Source organism: Schistocerca gregaria, chromosome 1 (assembly GCF_023897955.1).
Source record: "Schistocerca gregaria isolate iqSchGreg1 chromosome 1, iqSchGreg1.2, whole genome shotgun sequence".
NCBI classification, from domain to species: Eukaryota; Metazoa; Arthropoda; class Insecta; order Orthoptera; family Acrididae; genus Schistocerca; species Schistocerca gregaria.
Window position 1 is genome coordinate 719,164,909 of NC_064920.1, and position 27,193 is coordinate 719,192,101.

The following is a 27,193-nucleotide window of genomic DNA, read 5'->3' on the forward strand; positions in this document are numbered from 1 at the left end:
TTTTAATCTACAGGTCATAACCAATAGATTGTGGTCAGAGTCCACATCTGCCCCTGGTAATGTTTTACAATTTAAAACCTGGTTCCTAAATCTCTGTCTTACCATTATATAATCTATCTGATGCCTTTTAGATGTAGTTAAAGGAAAAGATAGCGTGTTGGTGAGAAAAGCAACTTCGTGCACTGTTCTGGGATGACCTCTTTGATGATGTCCTCATTAATCTTTTAGTATTTGTATGCGCAATAAACTTTATCTTAAATACCAGTGATTCAGTTGCATAACACTGTCATATAAGATTGTGAGAAGATGCTTTATTGTGACAAAACAATGTTGCCAACCTAGCAGATATGATTCAGTTGCACTAGAGTAATGTGAGTAGTACCATAACTCGAGAAAACATCAAAAATATCCCTGTTGTGTTACAAATGCACTGCAGCCTCCACCCGTGTGACAAAATTTATCATGCTCTTAAAAAACCTATGGAGAAGTATAACACCATTGAATACAAATGCAACTTCAGGAATGCCCACAAACTGTGCCCCATGCTGTCTGAAAAGCGTACAAATGTTGCCATCTGGAATTTAACATATTGCTTCAGCAGGATGTCAAGCAAGACAGTTTTGTGTACCAGAGCATTAAATAAAAGGTGAAAGCGCAACTGAAAATAACAATTGTGAAACAGATATAGAGTTGCCAAACAACGCAGCACTGGTCTTGAGGGTTCAGTTTCTTCCTGGGGCCTTCTGGGTATCTGCCTGAAAGAACCAGTGAATTGCTCTAATGAATTCCGATATCACTCGGTCAGAAAAGGAGAAAGACGAAGAACACGCTTATTATTACGATGACCCTTTTTTGCAGGCGAAACAATCATGTTTGGCATGGATGTGAGGGAACTACAGTTTAGTAGCACTGGCAAGACTATTTTTTTTTTTTGTGTGTGTGTGTGTGTGTGTGTGTGTGTGTGTGTGTGTGTGGAGAGAGAGTATACTAGTGTTATAATGGACTTCCTTTCATAGAAAAGAAGTGCATAAGCCTGGTTAGCAATTTTTCAGATTTATATCAACATCAGTTACTCTTATATAAACAGATGATTTTTACAAGGGGTAGTCATAAAATTATAACCTCAAAAAACTCAAGCAGCAACCACAAAACTGTGTGATAGTGTTAGTTGTCCAAATGTTCATCTTTCAGTGTCCTATATTTTTGCCAGTAATGGATGATTTGGTGTAGACATTGGTTGTAGAAGGCTGCATTTAAGCTATTTGCAAAACCTTCCATCTCAGAAATCATCTCATTGTAATTTTGAAAATGCTTGCCATGCAATGGTTTCTTTATGCAAGGAAAGCGGAAGGAGTCTATGGGAGGTATTTCAGGAGAATACAGGAGGTGAAGCAAAATTTGAGCTGGGGCGATTTCGTGGAACAAAATCCACACCTTTGGGCAGGGTTGCACGACTCTTCACCTTGACAGCCTTCTGTGCGAGAGAGAAAAAGAAAGCTAGACATCACTTTACTCAATAGTGGTTGGGTCTTCACCTTTTTCAGCACTGGTGAATTGACATACTTTCACCGTTCGCTTTGCTCCCTTGTCCCAAGGGAATAGTGATACACCCAGGATTTGTCCATGTTGAACAGGCGGTTAATGAAGTCCTCAGGATTGTCCAGAAATGGCTGAAATATTTCTGCTGCTGCCTCAGTCTGGCAGGATCTTTAAATTGGTGCAAGTGCTCATGGAACCAGGCATAGGGGCAACATTTATCATGTTTAAAATGTTCTGCAGTGCGTTGAAAACTGACGCATGGCTGTTTCTCAATTTTTCCAGCACCAGTTCCTCCACTTCTCCTGGGAGTCTTGGTTTTCCACTGAGAGATGGTCTTCCCCCTAGTTTTTTCTTCATTCACACTTTATTGGCCACACTGGAAGCACTGTACCACCTAACCACTAAGTCATATGATGGTGAGTTGTTCTGTGCACTTCCACCAACTCTGCACAGATTGTTGCAGCATTGTTCCTTGTTTGGGAATAAAGGAGACGACTCACCAAAAAGCAGAAGCACTGTATCATCTAACAGGCATACAGAAGAAAGGTCCAGAGCACGGCTATCAGAATATACTTACACACACACACACACACACACACACACACACACACACACCGGTCTCCTGACATTGTGCTCAGTCAACTGCCAGCTCCTTACTGGCCCACAGTGAGGGTCCTGGGGTGATGTGTAGGGGGGGGGGGGTGAGCTGAGGGATGGATGAAGAGAGGCGGGAGGCAAGGAGGGGTGGGGGGAGAAGCATTTAGTGGCACTTCGGAGATCGAGGAGCCATCTGTGGGCTAGCTAGGGGTGTGTCGGTAGAAGAGGCAGGTGGCAGATAATGGGGCATGCGATTTCATAGACTAAGGCGTGAGATGACAGCACACAACTAGCTAATGTGGGGACACAAATTGAGCTGGGGGTACTGAGCAGGGAATGGTGTACACACTATTGGGTGGTGGGGGGAGGGTGGGGGCAGCTAGTTGCCTTAGGTTTAGGCCAGGAAGGTTACAGGAGTGACAGGTGTGGTGTAAGGCTAGCTCCTGTCTACACAGCTGTCGAAAAGCTGGTGGTGGTGCGGAGGATCCAGATGACATTGGTCGTGAATCGGCCATTGAAATTGTGCATATTATGCCACTGGATGGTCCACCTTGCTTTTGGCAACAGTTTGGAGGTGGCCACTCATCTTAGTTGATAGCTGGTTGGTTGTCATACCAATGTAAATTGCTGTGATGGGGTTGCAGCAGAGCCGGTATACGACATGGCTGCTTTCACGGGTGGGACAGCCCGTGGTGGTGTATGACAAGCCTGTTACAGGAATAGAGTAAGTGGTGCTGGGTGAGTGGATTGGACAGATCTTGCATCTGAGTTTTCCATAGGGATATGATCGAATTGCATAGGGATGGTCTAGGATGTTATGCAGGTTGGATGGGCAGCAGAATACCATTTTGGATGGGGTTGGAAGTATTTTGGGTAGGACGTCCCTCATTTCAGAGCATGATGATAGATAATCAAAGCTTAACAAAGGATGTGGTTCAGTCAGTCCAGTCCAGGGTAGTATTGGGTGACAAGGAAGCTGCTTGTTTGGGTTGGTTCTAGGAGTGGATGTGAGAATTGGGTATTTATGAGTATATGAGGCGGGAAATCTGTTTGTGAGTTAGGTCTGAAGGGTATTGCCTGTCTGTGAAGACCTTTGTGAGGCCTTCAGCATACTGAGTGAGGGAGTTCTTATCACTGCAGATGTGTCTACCAAGGATGACCAGGCTGTATGGCAGGGATTTTTTTGGTGTGGAAAGAGTGGCAGCTGTCGAAATGAAAGTACTGTTGGTGATTGGTGGCTTCGATGTGAACCAAGGTGTGGATGGAGCTGTCTGAGAGAAAGAGATAGACATTTAGGAATGTGGGATGATGGGTGGAGGAGCACCAGGTGAAACGAATGGGGGAGATAGTGTTGAGGCTGTGGAAGGTATCATGGCCTTGGGTCCAGATTATAAAGATGTAAGCAGTACACTTGAACTAGATCAGGGGTTTGGGGTTTTGGGAAGCTAGGAATGTTTCCTCTAGAGGACCTGGAAGATGTTGGCATAGGAGGGCACCATGCAGGTGCCCACGGCTGTGCCACAAATTTGTTTGCATACCTTCCCTTCAAAGGTGACGTAGTTGTGGGTTAGGAAGTAATTGGTTAGGTGTATGAGGAATGAAGTGGTGGGTTTGGAATCTGCAGGGCATTGGGAGAGGTAAAGGCAAAGCCATGGGCATGAGCGATGTTGGTGTATAGTGAGGTTGCATCAGCAATGACGAATAGAGATCTGGGAGGTAAGAGTGTGGCACTGGTTGAGAGCTGACGCAGGAAGTGGTTGGTATCTTTAATGTGGGAGGCTTGGTTTTGGAAAATTAGTTGGGGATGTTGATCAACCAGGACAGAGATTCTTTCAGTGGGACACTGTAACCAGCCACAATGGGACATGCAGGACTGTTAGGTTTGTGGATTTAGTGGAGCTTATAGAAAGTGGGTGTGCTTTGTTGTTGGGGTGAGTAGAGAGATGGATTCAATGGAGAAGTTCTGAGAAGGGCCTAATGATTTCAGCAGGAATTGGAGGTTATGTTATACATGTCGGATGGGGTCACTCTTGACAGAACTTACAGCTGGAGCTGGTGGACAACTAGCGGAGGCCTTCTGCCAGGTAGTCCCTCCTCATTTCCATTTTTTTCCCTGTTCATCACAACAGTGATGGAACCTTTGTCTACCAGGAGTGTGATCTGGTCAAGATCCTATTTTAGGTTGTGTATGGCAGTTCCTTCTAATGTGGAAAGATTATTGTCATTAGGGAGGGACCTGGGGAAGGATTGTGAGGCCAGGTTTTAAAGTTAGGAATTCCTGGATAGTGACCTGGGGATGGTTAGGAGGGATTGTGGCTGGATCGCTGTGGATGACAGTATGAATTGGGACAAGCAGGGTTCGATGTTGGGATTGGAGTGGCTTTGGTTGGAGGGATTGGTGGCAAAAAAGTGTTTCCACTTTGGGGAACGAGAGGAGGAGATTAGGTCTGTCACAAGTTCAACATCGTTTAACATGGGAGTAGGGCTTAGTGTGGACTTTGGATAGGACTGAAACTTCTGATGGACTCCGGGTTTCATATTGTTTGTAGGGGGTTTTGGAGGATGTGGTAGGATGCAGAGGCCAGCTAGCAGGGTCTGGGTGCTATGAAGGGTTGACGAGGATGAGCCCTTTGGGTAGGGTGGAGGTAATATAGTGGTGCCCCAAAGTAGGAGTAGGAAGTCAGCAGACTGGATAACTTGTGGAGGTGGTATTTGGAATTTTCTTCTAGCTATTTGAGTGTCATGATTCCAGTTTGGGTGATGAGGTGTATGTAGTTGTGGTTGCATAGTAACAGTATTTTACGGAGCGGGCGGAGGCAGTTGAGGGATGCATGCGTCAAGGAGATGTTTTTTGTAGAACCAGGTTTGTGTGGCAAATGGAGTGGCAGAATCTGAAAACCCTTATGGATACAGATGGAGGACACATTTTCAAATCTCCTCTCCCTCCTTTTTATCACCAAAAACACGTTATTATTCATGACTTGATGAGCCCTGTTACAGAAGTCCAAAGTATTCTTATTATCAGGAGGACTAGCCCCTCTCATTCTCTTGGATGAATGGGAGGAGAGAATATGATGATTTCAAAGGTTCCATTTCGATCATATGTGCGGCTAGGGAAATAAGGGTCCACTCAGACAGAGCCTGAGTAAGCCTTATACAGCTGAGGTGCAGCATGTTCCCCAGAGGTTGCCCACTAATGACTGCCCTATACCAGCAGCCATGCATCATGTGTGCAGCACACCTTGAGATTGAAGGTTTTTATTTTTTTTAATAGAGTTTATTCCATTCTCGCGATCCAGCCAGTCAAGCCAAGATCCCACTTTCCCTGAGACATACCCCCATGAACCATGGACCTTGCCGTTGGTGGGGAGGCTTGCGTGCCTCAGCGATACAGATGGCCGTACCGTAGGTGCAACCACAACGGAGGGGTATCTGTTGAGAGGCCAGACAAACGTGTGGTTCCTGAAGAGGGGCAGCAGCCTTTTCAGTAGTTGCAGGGGCAACAGTCTGGATGATTGACTGATCTGGCCTTGCAACATTAACCAAAACGGCCTTGCTGTGCTGGTACTGCGAACGGCTGAAAGCAAGGGGAAACTACAGCCGTAATTTTTCCCGAAGACATGCAGCTTTACTGTATGATTAAATGATGATGGCATCCTCTTGGGTAAAATATTCCGGAGGTAAAATAGTCCCCCATTCGGATCTCCGGGCGGGGACTACTCACGAGGATGTCGTTATCAGGAGAAAGAAAACTGGCATTCTACGGATCGGAGCATGGAATGTCAGATCCCTTAATCGGGCAGGTAGGTTAGAAAATTTAAAAAGGGAAATGGATAGGTTAAAGTTAGATATAGTGGGAATTAGTGAGGTTCGGTGGCAGGAGGAACAAGACTTCTGGTCAGGTGACTACAGGGTTGTAAACACAAAATCAAATAGGGGTAATGCAGGAGTAGGTTTAATAATGAATAGGAAAATAGGAATGCGGGTAAGCTACTACAAACAGCATAGTGAACGCATTATTGTGGCCAAGATAGATACGAAGCCCACACCTACTACAGTAGTACAAGTTTATATGCCAACTAGCTCTGCAGATGATGATGAAATTGAAGAAATGTACGATGAAATAAAAGAAATTATTCAGATAGTGAAGGGAGACGAAAATTTAATAGTAATGGGTGACTGGAATTCGAGTGTAGGAAAAGGGAGAGAAGGAAACATCGTAGGTGAATATGGATTGGGGCTAAGAAATGAAAGAGGAAGCCGCCTAGTAGAATTTTGCACAGAGCACAACTTAATCATAGCTAACACTTGGTTTAAGAATCATGAAAGAAGGTTGTATACGTGGAAGAACCCTGGAGATACTAAAAGGTATCAGATAGATTATATAATGGTAAGACAGAGATTTAGGAACCAGGTTTTAAGTTGTAAGACATTTCCAGGGGCAGATGTGGACTCTGACCACAATCTATTGGTTATGACCTGTAGATTAAAACTGAAGAAACTGCAAAAATGTGAGAAATTAAGGAGATGGGACCTGGATAAACTGAAAGAACCAGAGGTTGTACAGAGTTTCAGAGAGAGCATAAGGGAACAATTGACAGGAATAGGGGAAAGAAATACAGTAGAAGAAGAATGGGTAGCTCTGAGGGATGTAGTAGTGAAGGCAGCAGAGGATAAAGTAGGTACAAAGACGAGGGCTGCTAGAAATCCTTGGGTAACAGAAGAAATATTGAATTTAATTGATGAAAGGAGAAAATATAAAAATGCAGTAAATGAAGCAGGCAAAAAGGAATACAAACGTCTCAAAAATGAGATCGACAGGAAGAGCAAAATGGCTAAACAGGGATGGCTAGAGGACAAATGTAAGGATGTAGAAGCTTATCTCACTAGGGGTAAGATAGATACTGCCTACAGGAAAATTAAAGAGACCTTTGGAGAGAAGAGAACCACGTGTATGAATATCAAGAGCTCAGATGGCAGCCCAGTTCTAAGCAAAGAAGGGAAGGCAGAAAGGTGGAAGGAGTATATAGAAGGCTTATACAAGGGCGATGTACTTGAGGACAATATTATGGAAATAGAAGAGGATGTAGATGAAGACGAAATGGGAGATACGATACTGCGTGAAGAGTTTGACAGAGCACTGAAAGACCTGAGTCGAAACAAGGCCCCCGGAGTAGACAACATTCCATTAGAACTACTGACGGCCTTGGGAGAGCCAGTCATGACAAAACTCTACCAGCTGGTGAGCAAGATGTATGAGACAGGCGAAATACCCTCAGACTTCAAGAAGAATATAATAATTCCAATCCCAAAGAAAGCAGGTGCTGACAGATGTGAAAATTACCGAACTATCAGTTTAATAAGCCACGGCTGCAAAATACTAACGCGAATTCTTTACAGACGAATGGAAAAACTGGTAGATGCAGACCTCGGGGAGGATCAGTTTGGATTCCGTCGAAATGTTGGAACACGTGAGGCAATACTGACCTTACGACTTATCTTAGAAGAAAGATTAAGAAAAGGCAAACCTACGTTTCTAGCATTTGTAGACTTAGAGAAAGCTTTTGACAATGTTGACTGGAATACTCTTTTTCAAATTCTAAAGGTGGCAGGGGTAAAATACAGGGAGCGAAAGGCTATTTATAATTTGTACAGAAACCAGATGGCAGTAATAAGAGTCGAGGGGCATGAAAGGGAAGCAGTGGTTGGGAAAGGAGTGAGACAGGGTTGTAGCCTCTCCCCGATGTTATTCAATCTGTGTATTGAGCAAGCAGTAAAGGAAACAAAAGAAAAATTTGGAGTAGGTATTAAAATTCATGGAGACGAAGTAAAAACTTTGAGGTTCGCCGATGACATTGTAATTCTGTCAGAGACGGCAAAGGACTTGGAAGAGCAGTTGAACGGAATGGACAGTGTCTTGAAAGGAGGATATAAGATGAACATTAACAAAAGCAAAACGAGGATAATGGAATGTAGTCAAATTAAATCGGGTGATGCTGAGGGAATTAGATTAGGAAATGAGACACTTAAAGTAGTAAAGGAGTTTTGCTATTTAGGAAGTAAAATAACTGATGATGGTCGAAGTAGAGAGGATATAAAATGTAGACTGGCAATGGCAAGGAAAGCGTTTCTGAAGAAGAGAAATTTGTTAACATCGAATATAGATTTATGTATCAGGAAGTCGTTTCTGAAAGTATTTGTTTGGAGTGTAGCCATGTATGGAAGTGAAACATGGACGATAACTAGTTTGGACAAGAAGAGAATAGAAGCTTTCGAAATGTGGTGCTACAGAAGAATACTGAAGATAAGGTGGATAGATCACGTAACTAATGAGGAGGTATTGAATAGGATTGGGGAGAAGAGAAGTTTGTGGCACAACTTGACTAGAAGAAGGGATCGGTTGGTAGGACATGTTTTGAGGCATCAAGGGATCACAAATTTAGCATTGGAGGGCAGCGTGGAGGGTAAAAATCGTAGAGGGAGACCGAGAGATGAGTACACTAAGCAGATTCAGAAGGATGTAGGTTGCAGTAGGTACTGGGAGATGAAGCAGCTTGCACAGGATAGAGTAGCATGGAGAGCTGCATCAAACCAGTCTCAGGACTGAAGACAACAACAACAATACCACATTCCACCACTGTGCCTTACGGTGTTCGCTGAAGCATGCCCCGAGCTTACAGTGACAGGGGACTGACAGCTCTTAGAAGTCCCCAGCTCAGGAATTCTGTGGACACCAAGCTTGTACTCAGCAAACGAATGCTGAGCCCCTTTGGGGGTGTCTGCCATAACGGATGTGGCCAATACTACAGGGTGTGACAAAAGTCAGGTGCGACCATGTTTGTCGCGACCGTTATGGTTTATGTCATAAATGCGAGAGGGAAAAGAAGTAACAGAAGAAAACCGACAAACAATAGAGCGGAGCTGAATAAAGCAAACAGTAATGAAGGACAGATGACATGAGGTTTGGATGGAAGGAAGCCACTAGGCAGTATAATATATGGAAAGTTCTGGTTGAAAGTTAAAAGTTGTTTAAAAATAAAGGTACTGACACCAAAAGACAGAAGTGCTGTGTCATCAATAGGCACGCAAACAAAAAGGAGGAACTTGAGTAGCTTTCGAAAAGCACTTGCTTTTTCTTGCTGTAGGAATAACTTGCACATGCATGCAAACACAAAAGCACACACACAAACGCCTGTCTCCCTGGATTACACCCCTCCTTCCACAATGATCTTTATTTTTTCAGATTCTGCCACTCCATTTGCTACACAAACCTCGTTCTACACAAAAACATCTCTATGTCACTTGCATCCCTCAACTGCCTCCACTCGCACTGCAAAATACTATTGCTATGCAATCACAACTACATACACCTCATCACCCAAACTGAAATCATGGGACTCAAACAGCTAGAAGGAAATTCCAAATACCACATCCACAAGCCTGCTGACATCCTACTCCCACCTTGGGGCACCATTGTCCTACCTCTATCCTACCTGCAGCGTTCCTTCTTGTTAATCCTTCATTGCACCAGGACCCTGCCTAGCTGACCTTTGTGATCTAGAGCATCATCGAAAACCCCCTGCCAACACTCCACAAAATCTATAGCCGAAACAATCCCAGAACACTGTTGTTAACCTCGCCACCAAACTCGTCAGCCCCAGAGAAGTTTCCATTCTATCCAAAGGCCGCACATTCAGTCCTACACTCAGGTTTAACCATGTTAAAACTTGTGAAAGACCTACTCCTCGTATTCCCTATAGTGGAAGCATGTCTTTGTCACTAACCCCTCTAACCAAAGCCAATCCAGTCACAACATTGAACTCTTCCTGTCCCTGTTCAGACCACCATCCAACAATGACACTCCCACAGTCCCTCCTGACCAGTCAAGGTCACCTTCCAGGATTCTTAACTTCCAACATGGCCCCACCATCCTTCCTCAGTTCCCTTCCTAATGAGAACAACCTTTCAACAGAAGTAAGGACTGCTGTACACAACTTAAAAATGGATCCTGACTGTATCGTCATCCTAGCAGACAAAGGTTCCACCACCGTTGTGATGAACCAGAGAGACTACCTGGCAGAAGTCCTCTGTCACTTGTCCTACAGCTCCACCTGCGAGTTATGCCAGAGTGACCCCATCCCAGAAGTCCAACATAATACCCAATCCCTGCTGAAATCCTTAGGCCCTTTTCAGAACCTCTCCCCTGAATCCATCTCTCTACTTGCCCCAACAACAACCCGCACACCCACCTTCTACATGCTCCCCAAAATCTAGAAACCTATCAATTATGGGCATCACAATGTGCCTAGTTAGTGACAACTCTCCACTATCCCCACACCCTTACCTGCCAGATCCCTACTTGTCACTGTTGATGCAACCTTACTATACACCAACATCGCTCATGCCCGTGGCTTTGCCACAGTTAAACATTACCTCTCACAATGCCCTGCAGATTCCAAACCCACCACTTCGTTCCTCGTACACCTAACCAACTACTTCCTAACCCATAACTATGTCACCTTTGAAGGGAAGGTATGCAAACAAATTTGTGGTACAGCTGTGGGCACTTGGATGGTGCCCTCCTGTGTCAACCTCTTCTGGGCCATCTAGAGGAAACATTCCTAGCTTCCCAAAACCCAAAACCCCTGGTCTGGTTCAAGTGTATTGCTGACATCTTTATAGTCTGGACCCAAGGCCAGGATTCCTTATACTCATTCTTCCTCAACACCATCTCTCCCATCCACTTCAGCTGGTCTTCCCCCACCCGTCATCCCACGTTCATAGATGTCGGTCTCCTCCCCTCAGATAGCTCCCTCCACACCTCAGTCCACGCCAAACCCACCAATCATCAATATTACCTGCACTTTGGCATTGGCACCCCTTCCACACCAAAAGATCCCTCCTATACAGCCTAGCACATGTGTAGTCATGAGAACTCTCTTACCCAGTACGCTGAAGGCCTTACAAAGAACCAACCACAGAGAAGCACCCCCCCGCCTCCCCCCACCCACCATTGTGACCCAATAGGCCCTGGACTGATGTGGCTGAATCATGCCCTGCATCAGACTTTGGTTATGTATCATCATGCCCTAAAATGAGGGACATCCTACCCAAGGTAATTCCAACCCCTCCCAAAGTGACATTGTGCTACTCACCCAGCTTCTGCAATTTCCTAGTCCATCCCTATGACACTCTCACAGGGATTCCCCTGCCCTATGGAAGACCCAGATGCACCTGCCCAATCCACCCACCTAGCATCACCTACTATAGTCCTGTCACAGGGTTATCCTACCCTGTCAGAGGCCTGGCCTGTTAATGGCAAGCAGCCATGTTAGATACCAGCTCTGCTGCAAACACTGCACAGCATTTTACATTGGTATGACAACCAACAAGCTGTCAACTAGAATGAGTGGCCACCACCAAACTTTTGCCAAAAACGAGGTTGACCAGCCAGTGGCACAACATGCAGCAGAGCACAGTGTGTGAGATTTCAATGACTGGTTCCCAACCTGTGCCTTCTGGATCCTTCCCGCCACCACCACCACCTTTTCTGACCTGTGCAGACTGGAGCTATCCTTACAGCACATCCTTTTCTCCTGTATTACAGCATATCCTTTGCTCCTGTAACCTTCCTTGCCTAAACTAAGGTCACTTGCGACCTTCCATCCTGTATTGTGTGTGTGTGTGTGTGTGTGTGTGTGTGTGTGTGTGTGTATAGTTAGAAAAAGGATGTGCATTCTGAAAGATAGCCAAGCACTGTACCTTTTGTGTGTGTGCCTATTAACGTTGCAGTGCTGCTACCTTTCAGTGTGTAAAAAACTAACTTTTTTGAGGTAATAATTAAAACTTTATGACTGCCCCTCTCAGTGGATGTGCCATCTAGGAAGATGTATGTGTGTTATTGTGTGGAATTCCTAGAAGGGGGAGTGGCCATCTTGTATCTGACCATTTTTCACCCACTAATACCTAAGCAAATTCTAACAGTTTCTGCATCCACTTACACAGGGTCTAGTGCATGACAGCAACCTCACATTGCAGACAAATGAACTGCGTACAAACCTGGAGTGAATGGGTGTCCATTTTTGTAGCCATACCTGATGGGGCCAAAATATAAGTTGGATACTGTTGCTTTTAATTTAGCTTCTGGATGTGATGTATTACCTGAAAGGTAATAGCAGTGGTAAACCAATGTAATGTAGAGCCATATTTTCTGCTCTCCATTTGGCATTTTAAATGAATGTGTTTTGGGTATATCTCCTTACACAAAATAACTGACTTGTGGAGATTGTGGTGGGAATTGCATGAGAATATTCCCTGCAACCAACTGTCAATATGTATCAACTGTGGAGAGCTATGTTCCCCTCCTCATTTTAAAGAAGAAAAGAAAGATACAGCAGAACTAAACCTTACTCCATTTTTTATATTTTGAACCACGAGATATGTATACTCACATCCACTTCAAATGACAATAAACTTTGCAAGCATGGTGACTAACACATCCTCCTCTCCCCCCCCCCCCCCCTTCCCCCAATTTTTATCTAGAGTGAAGACATTCATACATTATAGGGAATTAGGTGTTAATGGTGTATGGTAGCAGACGACAGATGCGACGTCATCTGCAGTGCCTCTCACCTGGGCTCGTAACCATATGGGTTGGACCATAGACTGGAAAACTGCGGTCTGATCATATGAGCACTGATTTCAGTGGGTAGGAGCTGATAGTAGGGTTAAAGTGTGGTGCATGCCCCATGAAGCCCTGGACCCAAGTTGTTAAGGCATTGTGCAAGGTGATGGTGGCTCCATGATGGTGTCAGCTAAGTTTTCGTGGAATGTATTAGGTCCTCTGGTCCAAATGACGGGAAAATGGGTAAGTTAGGGTAGTTGCTTACCATTTGCAGCCATTTGTGGACATCATGTTCTCAAACAACAATGGTGTTTTTATGGATGACAATGCACCATGTCACCTTGCCACAATTGTTCACGTTTGGTTTGGAAACATTCTGAACAATTCAAACAAATGATTTGGCCACCAAGCTCACCCAATGTGATCCCATAGAACATTTACAGGACATAATGGATAGGTCAGCTCATGCACAAAATCCTGCACCGGGAATATTCTGCGATTATGGAGCGAGTTGCAAATATGACTCGATAATAGGGTTCAGTGGAGGAAGGTGGTCAGAACGAAGACAGTCCAGACTAACCATGAAGTGGAGTAGAGACAGCATGGTTAAATATTTGTGCGGTGGACTTACAAATTGTTGAGTCCAAACCATGTTGCATTGTTGCACAACACCTGGCAATAGCAGGTCAGACATGATGAAAGGGAGGTATCGCATGGCTTCTGTCACCACTGTGTATTCTGACAGCTCTGAAGGTTGATGGTGATACTGGCTATATCTTCACACATTCGTGGAGTCATGAACAACACTTCTAACATATGGGGGTAGTATTTTTACAGCAAAAATTGAGGCCATTGACAAAGTGCTTTGTTGTTCCTGCACTTCAGCTCACGAGAATTCCCTACCTACAGACCATAAACAGATGCTACCCCAGGAAGCCTTCACTTTGAACAGTACATGTCGTCTTCTTTGTGACTTTCGCAGTACTGGGACCTGATTACTTCCATGTAGACCTTCTCATTGATATTTCAGGAAACCAGCTTTACTGATAAGTTAACAAAGGAAGCTGGTAAGATGGGAATACTGGCATCCAGCTTGCAGTCAGCGTGGTTTTTTTTTCAGCTTTTGGAGGCTTGGAATGGGCAATGGCACTGTATGGACAATATGAGCAAGAAAAGATTCCACAGCCTAATTATCATCCTTTTGTCCTTCCCAAAGGGAATGTATTATATTTTGCTGGCATCTACTTTGGCCACACCTGTACGGCTTGTGCTACATCTTCAGGTGAGAGCAAACCTTCCCATTGTTGTGACACCCTGCTATCAGTGTCGTATACCCTGTCAGAGTGATCAGACTTTGCTACTTTTAGGTGAACACTAACACTTGAAGACTCGTTGCCTCTGCTGGTAGGTGGTAATGTCCTAAAAGTATATCTGCTTTTATTTTTTATTCAAGAGATTGGTTAATATAACCTCAGTTGTCATCATGGTCCCATCATCTCTTTTTACCATTCTGCTAGAATCTGCAGTGACCAGCGAACTGCCAGTCGAGAGCAGAAGTTGGCCTACTACTGGAGGACTCATCGCAGGTGACTCAGGCTGATTCTGTGTAGTGCTCCTCAGTCACTTCACAGTATTTCATCACATTTCAACAGTTGTTTTGCCTCCACTTTACCTTCTGTTTTAATCTACACCACAAATGAAACTACTGAAGACTGAACTGGCTGCCTAGCCACTTGTGAACAGTGCCTGGGCCAGTCTCATGGTCTTTTTATACTTGTCTGTGCTTCTATACTTGTCTGTGCTTCTATACTTGTCTGTGCTTCTATACTTGTCTGTGCTTCTATACTTGTCTGTGCTTCTATACTTGTCTGTGCTTTCATAGTTATTTGTCATTTCAGTTTTACCATTCTGTGACTTCAGAATTCTACAGCAACTGGAGGTTTGCCATTCGGTTAAGTGAGCTGACCTCTTGTTACAGGACCCTGCGTATCTCCAGCAGCTTCTTGCCTGTGCACCTTCCTTACCTGATAATATTTTATTTTGTGACCATTTTATTCTGCTCTTCTTCTTGCCACACTTCCTATATGATCACTAGATTCAGATAGTTGTCTAGTTGGTAAGGAACAGATCACCATTCTGACACAAGCCCTTGTCAATGTTTTATGCTTTTGTATTCATCCTCACTTTTATTTTAGTTATTTTACTTTTTACCATTTCATTAACATTCTGCCTACATTAGACAGTGAAAGGGGGGCTGTCAGTTGGATGAAGGAGCTGACAACTTGCTACAAGGTAACAGGGGGAGGGGTCTCCGGCTGTTTTCAACTGGTGCTTGTCCCTCATCCTACTGTATTGTATTAGTTTTTATGGCTTTTTTCCCCCTTAAAGCTTACCTTCTTTTGTGCCTCAGATGATGCAGAAGTTAAAGTTTTTCTACTCTTGTAAACCTTCAGCTTTTATTATGAAAGGAAAAAGGGACTGATGTCCTTGATGTTACTGTTTGATTGTTCCTTATTATAATGGTTCAGATATAGTATCATTAGGGGGAAAAAAAAAAAAAAAAAAAACCTGTGGCATGTGTCACTTGTTAAAAATTTATAAATAGTACAACTAAGATATGGGTGCATGTGGCATGAATGGTATTAAGTCACTGTGGGCTGAACAATATAGTTACGTTATTGGTGTTCATATGCCTGTATATGATCCCACATTGCTATTATGTCTGGATGGGATGTTAAAAGGGACAACATGTCTAACATGTTCATATTTGTGTGATTATGTATGAAAAGTTCAAACTGTTGGATTGGCTGGTAATGAATTGATACACTTTAAAATGAAGTGGCTGCAGTTACAAACATGGAGTTGTATTTGTCCAAGATTTGAAATCTGTTCTACCATCCAAATCGCAGTTTTCATATCTGGTGAATACCAAGGCTGTGCTGTATCTAAACTATGTGTTATATTAATTTTTCTGGAGGTACTAATTTCGTAGTGTCATGGTAATGTGGAATTAGGAAGCAATGGAGAGGAGACAGTGGAAGGTTGAAGTTTCGAATTTGTCTGTCAGGCATATTACTTAGATGGCTTGGTTGGTAGGTGAGTACTGCTGATGAGTGGCAGGTGTCAGCATTACTTCTGGACCAGCACAGTTGTGGCTTCTTATGCATTTAGTAGTATAATGTTTGCATTAATAAAAAGCTACTAAAATTTGTCAGTACATAGGCGTGCATTCTGACTGTTTACTATAATATGGTTATTGTTACAATATTTTTAACAATTAATTTCTAATTTTTCAGGATGAAACATCAAGTGTAGGAAGTACTTCAACCACAGATAACACATCACGCAGTGAAACTCCTACCAATAGAGGTAGAAAAGGTCGACGTGGTAGGAAGAAAATTCAACAAAAAATTAACAATATGAAACTTCAGTACAAATTTTCGTGAGTGACATATTTACACATTGCTCGCTGCTTTCTTCAGTAAATAAAATAGTGTTCTAATTGTATTGTTCTAAAGTGAAGAATTTGCATTGAATAATAAAAAATAACAACTGTTAGCAGATGCAGTATGGAATATGTTTTCAAAATGAAGCTTTCTCTCTACAGCTTAGAGTGTGTGGCGTTTTGAAGTTTCCTGGCAGATTAATATTTTGTGCTGGACTGAGGCGCTGTGGTACTCCTTTATATTTTTCTTTTTGCCCATTTATTACTATGGTGTCCTTTGATACTTTCTTTACCTTATTTCTCTCGTATAGATTGGATAGTTATGTACCATGTAGCCTCCGACGTGTGACTAAAACAACTCTTTTGTGTTAATATTACACAAAAGAAACAGGAATTACTTCTTAAATTATCTTGCTTTTTTATTTTCCTTGGGGCACAAAATTATTCTAAGTATGTACTTGGAATAATGTATATTGTAATTCTGCTTTCACAGTAATGTTAAGTACACCACATTATGCTAATTACACCACCCTGTAATGGCAAACCAGTTAACAAAAATCACTGAGTGAGGTGGCGCAATGGTTAGCACACTGGACTTGCATTCGGGAGGACGATGGTTCAATCCCGTCTCCAGTCATCCTGATTTAGGTTTGCCGTGATTTCCCTAAATCGTTTCAGGCAAATGCAGGGATGGTTCCTTTGAAAGGGCATGGCCGATTTCCTTCCCCATCCTTCCGTGACCTGACCTGAGCTTGTGCTCCGTCTCTAATGACCTTGTCGACGGGATGTTAAAACAAAATTCATCTTCCTGCTTTCCATGATGAACTAGAAATAACTTCTTTGGCATTGTGTCTATCTTCAACAAGAGGAAGACAAACCAATGTGTAGAGAGCAATGCAGATCTGTGGCCTACTTTGTTGGAGGTGGTAAAATCCATTTAATTTTTAGGTATCGATGATACGTGTTGTTATGTTGGAGGTTAAAACAAAAACAACAACAATAATAATTAATAATAATAGTAATAATACACTCTACATTGCCCTCTAGTAGATAGAAATTATTCAGTTCAAAATCATTTCTGCCAAAGTTTGTGTCTTTGTTTCCTTATTGAAAATTATTTTTCATTAACTGTCGAAGAAGTATAGACTAAGTCTACTATTCAAATTTTCAAGTGCTTTGACTGTTACTGTTCAGTCTTTTAAATAAAACTTACGAAATTGTAAGCTGTTCTATGACAAAGGCAAATGAGAAACACCTTATTGTGTACAAGGAAGGGGGAGACAGGAGACCAAAAACTGTTTGTTGAAGACATATTGCTTCTCACAGTACACCAGAATCAGTTTTTCATCCTTACCACATAGCTTTGCTATGAAGTTCAACAAATGCAAACAAAAAAGTTTTTTTCACTGCATGTTACTTTACACACTATTTCAAGATTTTTTCCCCCCATTGTTTGTTTAAAATAGGTTTTTTCACAGGCATTAGATAAGACTATGAACACAAATGTGTGGAAAAAATGCATCTTATGAATCTTGTCTTAAAGTACATACTCAGATCTCCTCCTACATTTATATACATTCCTTTCCTTTGATAGTAGTTAGTTTAAACACATTCACAAGTACATATGATGTTATTTTTGTTGCTTTTGTATAAATACTTTGGTAGTACATGATTTTTATTGTCAAACCCTGGAATCAATCCAATTGAACTGCATGCAGATGTAGGTCTTAATATTCATCCTGGTAGCTGTTGGAAAACCGTCCCAAAAACCAATAGCAGAGTGTGATCTGGCAATCTTGTCGTATGTCAATACATTGTTTCCCGTACAAATTCGATATCGGGCAGTTAGGATGTGGGGTGACAGAATGCATTGTCAACACGAATCTGGCTTTGCAATTTCGTGACGTAGCTCATGTTTAATAAATTGAGTGACAAATATTAGTTTAATTCATTACAATCAACATAATGGTCCCAGTGACCTCTACGGGGACATGTATTTGTCGTCTACTGTAGTTTGCATCGAGGGGGGGGGGGGGGGGGGGAAACCCAGATGATGTGGCAAACAGGATAAAACAACAATTTCAATTAATACAATTAGCCTAAAAGTGCAATTTGTACTTTTAAATGTAAAAAAAGCTTGGAAATATTTCTACAAAGCGTTGTATGTTTCCTTTATTTATCAGAAATGCCAGTGTATTTCCATGGCACTTTTGCTTTCGTATTACCAGATGGCTTCTCGCAGTCACTTTTCTGCTTAGTGTATAATGGCGGTTGAATAAACACAGATCCACCACTTTGTTGGAACAGTCAATACACACAGTATTTCTAGGCATATTGTTAAAGTTTACCTATCTTCGCGGCACAGTGGATGCAGGTATGTGGCAAGTGAGTTGTTATGGCACTTGAAGAATGTTTGTAAGTTCACTACCAATTGTTTACATGCAGTGAATTTTCAGATATCTGAATTCTTGAATGGCAGATCAGATTGTCTAATACAAGGTAAGCTACAAGCTCTTATTACTGACAGCACAATTGACACATGCATACCCATGACATGGGACACACTGCACACTCTTAAAGTAACTGTGTCAATCCTCGACACACATTTATCATTACAAACATTATGTCTCCAACGAAAGAGACTATGAATTATATGTTTACCTGACTTTTCTTTAGCATAGCAAATCAAAATGACCTGTTAGAATCATTTTGTTACATGGATGAAATTTCGGCCTGGACTATCATGGTTCTTATTTGTATTGTTAGTTCTTCGGAGGTAGAATCGGTACTGAGTTTATTCTTGAAAGTGCAAAAATAAGAAGAAGAAGAAACGGGGCACAATCATGCTCAGTAAACACTTAAATTTTCTTGCCCCCCTAAATCCTAAACATACAGTACAGTTTACATATGGAAAAAATACTATCCGGCTAAGCAGCATGTGGATTCCATATCTGCTATCACAAATTATTGTCATATTAACATGTGAAAAACACCTTAATTGCAAATAAGGAATACGGTTATGCTAGACAATAAATCATATAGTTCATATTGTCAAAATATATTTATTTGCAATGCTCTATACATTTTAATATGGTTTTACATCCTCATGTGTGTATAATCCTTTGACTTTCCCTGAACTCTGAAAGCTGAGCTGCACACAGTCTATAACTATACTTCTTTATTTTCTTGGCTATTAGGGAAGGTTTATGATAGTGAACTAAAACTAAGACACCAACCTTTACGTGTGCAGATTTTGTGACTTTTTTTTTTTTTTTTTTTTTTTTTATCGAAATATGATATTTTTTGTTTCCTTTCGTAGATAAGTTTGTCAATGTTTGTCTGAGTGACTATCCACTCAGCATGGTTTACCTCATTCGAGGTTTGGAATGGGTTTGCACTTTTTGTGGCTCTCTATGCTGTCAAACAGCAACTCACATGGTGAGTAAATTGTTGGTGTGTTTGGCAGATCATTGCCTTATAGTTGCTGCTTTACCACAGGGTGCCATGTCATGATACAAACAGTTGTCGTCTCCCTACTGTTTCTGTACTGCATAAGGTACCCAATGCCGAAAAATGTGTTCATTCCCTTAACATTAAGCATTTTCATTCATTTGGCATTTTCTTAATCACAATAAGGAGACCACATGCTTATCACAAAAGACACTCCCACATTGTAATACCACCTCCTCTTTACTTCGCTCTTGGCACACAGATTATGACAGGAAACATTCTCTTTGCATTAGCCAAACACAAACCCTTCCTTTGGATTTCCACAGGTTATAACATGATTCACTACAAATAATTCGGTTTCAGTCATCCACTGTCCAGTAGTGTCATTCTTTGCAGCATATCAAGTCTTGTTTCGCATTTATGAGGAGCTACTCGACCATTGTACTCAGTGTACACGAGGTCTGCTTGGTCTTCTTTAGCTGTGGTTATTCTTCTGCATTTTATCTTAACAATCTTGTCACCAACAGTCAACTTGGGCAGCTTTAAAAGGGTTGGAATGTCCTTGATAGATTTGTTAATCAGGTGATACCCAATGAGTAGTACCTGTAAGATGTTCCTGAGCCCTTCTGGCTGACCCAGTCTGCTGTTACTGCAACACAGCACTCCTTGCCTCTTTTTATACTGGCAGAGTCCACCTGTTGTGAAGTCTAGTGCTCAGTTTCAGATTACACTGGGAATTGCAGATACTTTTCAACAGATAATGTATTCTATCCTCTTAGTTTGCATCTGGTCTCATTATAAGTATGGACACAGAAGTCGAGACAGTTTGTGGAAAAGTTTTAAGTGGATTCCCTTCCTGATGATATCTTGGAATTAAAACTAGTTTTATCCCACTGTTCTTTAGGACAATATTGCTTTTGTCACTTGGAAAGTCTTAGAGCAGAACGCCAGCTTGACCAATTCTCTCAAAACAGTCAGTTTGTATGCATCAGATCAGAGATTTACCTGTCTCATTCCAGACTGTATGCAGCTATAAATATTTACTAAATTTGTAATAGAATGTTACCACTTTGTGGGCTCCAGTCTTTGCTTGTAGGAGAGGTCCCTAAATGTCTATGGTACAAATTTAGCAGTTTTGTTGGAAGAATAGTGTGTAATGGATAGACTGTTCAATGAATGCCTCATGTAACATATACTTTACAAAAAATGGCAGATCTCTCTGCCTATAGGATGGGGTTTGATGACAAATTGAAGGTTTAGTGAGGTTCATCTTCTAGTTTGCATTCATAACAATTAATTATGTGCCAGACTTCTCTTGAAAAAACTCTCTGTAATGGTTAGAATATTTTGCAAATTGACACTCGGTTGATCGTAAATATGACATGATTCAGATACTTTATATTCAATGGTTGTTACTGAGTCATTGGCACTGCAAATGTCTAAGATGCGTGGATCGAGTTGGTCACCACCAGTTGCACTTGTTCCTGGAGACAGAACTGCTTTTTCTCTGATGCATGTCAGGAGTTTCTCCTTTAATATTTTTGGCACATCAGTCAGTGCCATTTTGTGAGTGTAATAGTTGATTTGTTTTATTTCAGTATCTTTCAAAGTAAGCACACAAAGTGCCTTGCTTACTGCTGCACATAGCAGGATTAAATACTTCCTTATACAATCTCCCTTGGTGGGTTCTTTACCAGTATTTTGTGAAAAAACTTTCTCAGGGTCATCATAAGTTGAGTATTTACCTGATGCTTTGGTGGCTCACAGTGCAGAATCACCCTGCATGTATCCTTCTATAAAGTGACTGGGAACGATGCCACTAAAAATGCCCTGCAAAGTCTCATGCCAATTGCTGCGCTGGTTGAACTTGAACAAATTGATGGGGGAGGGGGGCTTGCTGCTGCTTCTGCTGCTTGTAACATGCCTTGAAGTGTTTGTTAACTGTACAATTTGAGTTGATGAGAAGCCAAGCATTAGGTAACTAAAACCCAAAAATAGTACTGTAAAAGACGACTTAGTACAATTTACCATAGCGAACAAAGCGAGTGCCCACCCTGTCGCTGCTGTTGGGTCCCTGTACACTCAGATGTACAAAGAACAGTCAGCTGATTAACACATATAGTCAAATAGCACATCTCTTTATTTACTACTGAAAGACACTGCTGTGACTGAAGTAAACAGACGTGGAATTATTTATACAGATATGTCTCGTGATTTCCAAGTATACATAGAAGCAGCCAAAGCCCATGGAGCTGTGTGGTATGGCAGGTCTGTAGATCTCAGTCTCTGGATATTCTAAATGCAGCTGTTACAGACACTTTCCAACTGGACAGAACTCAACACATGTCCGTTGCAGCCATATTTCGTAACGACTGTGTGGCAGTGGCACCTTGGGACTCCAGGGAGGTGTGGGTCTCACAATGATAGACAACACCACAACTGTGATATCTTTTGTTACTTTCTTTACCTGATTTGTCTCATATAAATTAAAAGTTAAGTACTATATGGCTTTGTACTTTGCACCAGAAAAATGTTTTGCTGGTCATTTGTGGATTGGTTCTGGAAATATAGAATTCACTACCATTAATAATACACAGAGCACTCAGGAATGAATTTTCAGAGTATTTTTATTCCTTGGTGTGCAGAATTATTTAGAATATGCAATTGCAGTAATTTAAATTGTATGTTTTATTTCATTAATAATGTTAAGTATGCCACATTTGTCGATTATGCCACATTGTAGTGACAGATATGTGATAATGGCAGACCAGTTAAAAAATGTTTCCTCGTGCTTTTAGAGATGAATTAGAACTAACTCCTCTGGCACCTTCACCCTCTACCAAAAAAAAAGGGCAAAAGCATGTGTAGAGGGTAATGCAAATCTTTGGCCTGCTTTGTCTTTGGTGGTAAAGTGCATTTAACTTTTAGACCCATTGTTAAATTGAAGGCAGAAAAAAGAAAGAAAAAGAAACAGGTGTGCTAAGGCTCAAACCCAGTATATTGTCTTATATGCTCTTACTGAGTTTGCCAGTCTCGTCTCATGACCTGCCCTCCTGCTTTCAATTCTGACCATGCCTTTCCCCTAATTTACAAACTTTACAACAACCCTCATGTGTACCTTGGTGGACTAGTACTGCCCTCAATAGGCGAAGTTCTACGTTTGAGTCACGATCCAGCACACTGTTTTAGCCTGCCTGGAAGTTTATGGAATATGTGTTTCACTTAAAACTCATTCTGCATTATTTTTATAGGCTCTTATGTTTCTTGTGCTCCTATGAAACAGCACTTGTGATGATGAACACACAAGTGAGTAATGTATTACTGGAAGAAAATAATTAAACCAACTGGTTTCATTCAAACCTATACAGTTAATAAAACTAAGCTTTTAGTTCAGTTTCTTCGACAGTGGACCAGGTTTTGCCACCCTTGCAACAAGCACACTATGAACTTGATAAATATAGAACTTAACATAGCAAGTGATTGACTTTTTGTTAAGTGTTTACCATAAAACAACTTATCTGCTAAAGTTTCATTTAAGCAACACTTCTTCTGGAAACATCCTCCAGGCTGTGGCTAAGCCATGTCTCCGCAGTATCCTTTCTTTCAGGAGTGCTAGTTCTGCGAGGTTCGCAGGAGAGCTTCTGTAAAGTTTGGAAGGTAGGAGACGAGATACTGGCAGAAGTAAAGCTGTGAGGACCGGGCGTGAGTCATGCTTTGGTAGCTCAGATGGTAGAGCACTTGCCCGCGAAAGGCAAAGGTCCCGAGTTCGAGTTTCAGTCGGGCACACAGTTTTAATCTGCCAGGAAGTTTTAACACTTCTTCTGTATTCAAGCTAAAAGCATCTCTTGTAACTGCAGTAGAATTTGACTTAATTTGCTCCATATCCATTAATATTAAAGAAATCTACAACATATTTTAATTTTTTATGCCTCAGAAGTTACTGACTGTGGAAAAGATAGATTGCTGTTCACCACGTACAGGGGAGGACAATGAAAAAGAATGTTAGAAATATTTCAGCATTTGAACAAAGTCCTTCTTTGTAATACAAGCGCCCCCCCCCCCCCCCCCCCCCCCCCACACACACACACGTGGTCACTATTTCCAAGCACTCAGACATGACTGCGGCTACGTCTGAGATTAGCAGCAATCTAGCTGGGGTGGGGTGGGTAGTGGAGTTAACAAAGATGTGTGTGTGGGGTACTTCTTGCAGCGGTGTACCGTAGGTCTCTAGAAGAGCGAAGCGTTCCAAAGGGTTGGAAAAGGGCACAGGTCATCCCTGTTTTCAAGAAGGGATGTCGAACAGATGTGCAGAACTATAGACCTATATCTCTAACATCGATCAGTTGTAGAATTTTGGAACACGTATTATGTTCGAGTATAATGTCTTTTCTGGAGACTAGAAATCTACTCTGTAGGAATCAGCATGGGTTTCGAAAAAGACGGTCGTGTGAAACCCAGCTCGCGCTATTCGTCCACGAGACTCAGAGGGCCTTAGACACAGGTTCACAGGTAGATGCCGTATTTCTTGACTTCCGCAAGGCGTTTGACACAGTTCCCCACAGTCGTTTAATGAACAAAGTAAGAGCATACGGACTATCAGATCAATTGTGTGATTGGATTGAGGAGTTCCTAGATAACAGAACGCAGCATGTCATTCTCAATGGAGAGAAGTCTTCCGAAGTAAGAGTGATTTCAGGTGTGCCGCAGGGGAGTGTCATAGGACTGTTGCTATTCACAATATACATAAATGACCTGGTGGATGACATCGGAAGTTCACTGAGGCTTTTTGCAGATGATGCTGTGGTGTATCGAGAGGTTGCAACAATGGAAAATTGTACTGAAATGCAGGAGGATCTGCAGTGAATTGACGCATGGTGCACGGAATGGCAAATGAATCTCAATGTAGACAAGTGTAATGTGATGTGAATACATAGAAAGATAGGTCCCTTATCATTTAGCTACAAAATAGCAGGTCAGCAACTGGAAGCAGTTAATTCCATAAATTACCTGGGAGTACGCATTAGGAGTGATTTAAAATGGAATGATCATATAAAGTTGATCGTCGATAAAGCAGATGCCAGACTGAGATTCATTGGAAGAATCCTAAGCAAATGCAATCCGACAACAGAGGAAGTAGGTTACAGTACGCTTGTTCGCCCACTGCTTGAATACTGCTCAGCAGTGTGGGATCCGCACGAGATAGGGTTGATAGAAGAGAGAGAGAGAAGATCCAACGGAGAGCAGCGTGCTTCGTTACAGGATCATTTAGTAATCGCGAAAGTGTTACGGAGATGATAGATAAACTCCAGTGGAAGACTCTGCAGGAGAGACGCTCAGTAGCTCGATACGGGCTTTTGTTAAAGTTCCGAGAACATACCTTTACCGAAGAGTCAAGCAGTACATTGCTCCCTCCAACGTATATCTCGCGAAGAGACCATGAGGATAAAATCAGAGAGATTAGAGCCCACACAGAAGCATACCGACAATCCTTCTTTCCACGTACAATACGAGACTGGAATAGAAGGGAGAACCGATAGAGGTACTCAGGGTACCCTCCGCCACACACCGTCAGGTGGCTTGCGGAGTATGGATGTAGATGTAGATGTAGAAGGATAGTAGTGGGAGAAGATCCTAGTGCTGGGAAGATTGTAGAATGGTTCAGACAGATTCAGATTCAGATTGCAGTGAATGACGACATCTATTACAGAATCACTTGTAATATAATTGGATAGGTAAAAAAATCTACTCATCTAGCGGCAGAAGAACGCACACATAAAAGAAAGTTATAACTAGGCAAGCTTTCGGAGGCTGTGGCTCCTTACTCAGGCAGAAGGGTTGAAGGGGAAGGAAGAGAGGTGAAACAAGAGGACTGGAGAGGTCTAGAAAAAGGGGTAAATTTCAGGAAAGTCGCCCAGAACTGCGGGTTGATGGGGACTTACTAGATGGGATGGGGGAGATTTACCTGAAGAAGAAGCCACAGGTTACAAAAGCTTGCCTAATTATAACCTCTTATGTGTGTGTTCTGCCACCACTTGGCAAGTAGATTTTTAATCTAGCCAGTTATATTATTCTGCCAAAAAGGACATCATTTTTTATTCACAACTGAGTTAACAATCACAAAACAAAATATACATCTTTGTTGTTTAACATAAAAGTCTCAGGGGTTACTAGCAACAACAGTCGACCAACTGAGTCACCATTCACCACTGTTCTCTCATAGGGATGAGTGTACCGTTAGATGCCCTGGGATGGGTTGCTGCTGAACATGATTGTCCCTCAGTTACAAATAATGCCAGAAAGGGCAGCACTCTCCTGGGACTCATATTGATGTAATGACAAAACATACTGGCTGCAAAGGAAATATTACTTTCTCTCCAAAATAATAAAAGTTCTGCTTAAGGTTAAAGAAGAACATGTGGAAATACATACATCATTGCAGCTTTCAATCAGCAGTTCTGTCAACAGAGTTTATAAGTGACACCTGAAAATCACAATCACATAAATAAAAAATACGCTGGGAAAAAAAAGATCAAATACTCTGAATCTGCTTAGTGAAGAGGCACACAGAACAGAAAATGTAAAAGGTAAAAAACCTGAGCATCTGTTTACTTTTGTATCACTTCACTCAGTAAAGGACATAGTTTGAGACTACTCTCTTGAAAACCCCTCGTGTGCGATTACTGGCCACTTGCACCATTCTGTCATGACCAAGATGTACTCCTTCAGTGATGGCCAGCTTCCAGCACAAGAATGGCAAGTTATCTTCTCTTACTACAATCACTTGGCTCGCTGCTGCAGGTGATGCAGGAAGTCAGATGACCAGCGGCACCGAAAGATCTGCAGTCCTTGTTGCAGTAGTTCCTACCTTGCAAGCATGCTCAGTTGGGGTGTACCTAAATCTTGCTGAGGGATTCTTGTGATTGATGTTCGAATTAGGAAATTAGCCGAATGAGGAGTTGAGAATCAGTAGGATTGCAAGACAGTGGCATGAGAGAATGAGAGTTCAAGCAAGCCTGAATTTGACAAGTCAGCAGGTTGTCAGCTCTTTGAATGTTGGACAAATGGTTTCCATTGTCCGCTGCAAGTGGTATTTGAAGAACTTCACTCCTGATTCCCATGTTCTGCTAGAACTTGGTGATGTTGGAGGAACAAAGTGATGATTGATGTGTTCCTTGCCTCAGATTGCTCTGCTCACGTCAGAGAACTTTACCTCTTTTTCAAGGCACCTCCTGAAATGTAGAAACATTAGAGGTGTCTAATACAGAAAGTGAAGTGTCATCATCTTTAAGCCAAGTAGATCCCTCCCACCACAGGCGGTTTTCATGGCATGTCTGCAGGAGATACTTCTCGAACTGTCAGATTCTCCACTGTAGATGGTTCCATGCCACAGCTGCAGTTATTTCCAGTATCTCGGAGTCGTGGTTCCCCACAAATGTTTTCATATTGCCTCATGAACTAAATGCAGCTTCCCTTAACTTTCTGTTCATTCACTAGTCACTGTTAAGTTTGAGAGAAACTTCTAGCTGCCTTGTGGAAAG

General features: G+C 42.1%; 1 protein-coding gene across 2 annotated transcripts in view; it reads left to right on the forward strand.

Annotated features, from left to right (window-relative positions):
• LOC126266630 (polycomb protein eed-like) overlaps positions 1-27,193 on the forward strand; it is a 75,193-nt gene that overhangs the window by 7,885 nt on the left and 40,115 nt on the right. The window contains exons 2-3 of one of the 2 annotated variants that reach the window (XM_049970992.1): positions 13,881-14,042; positions 16,057-16,202. In XM_049970992.1, the coding sequence (XP_049826949.1) occupies positions 13,881-14,042; positions 16,057-16,202 (308 nt within the window). The remainder of the gene's footprint in view (positions 1-13,880; positions 14,043-16,056; positions 16,203-27,193) is intronic. The other variant, XM_049971002.1, reaches the window with a different exon arrangement.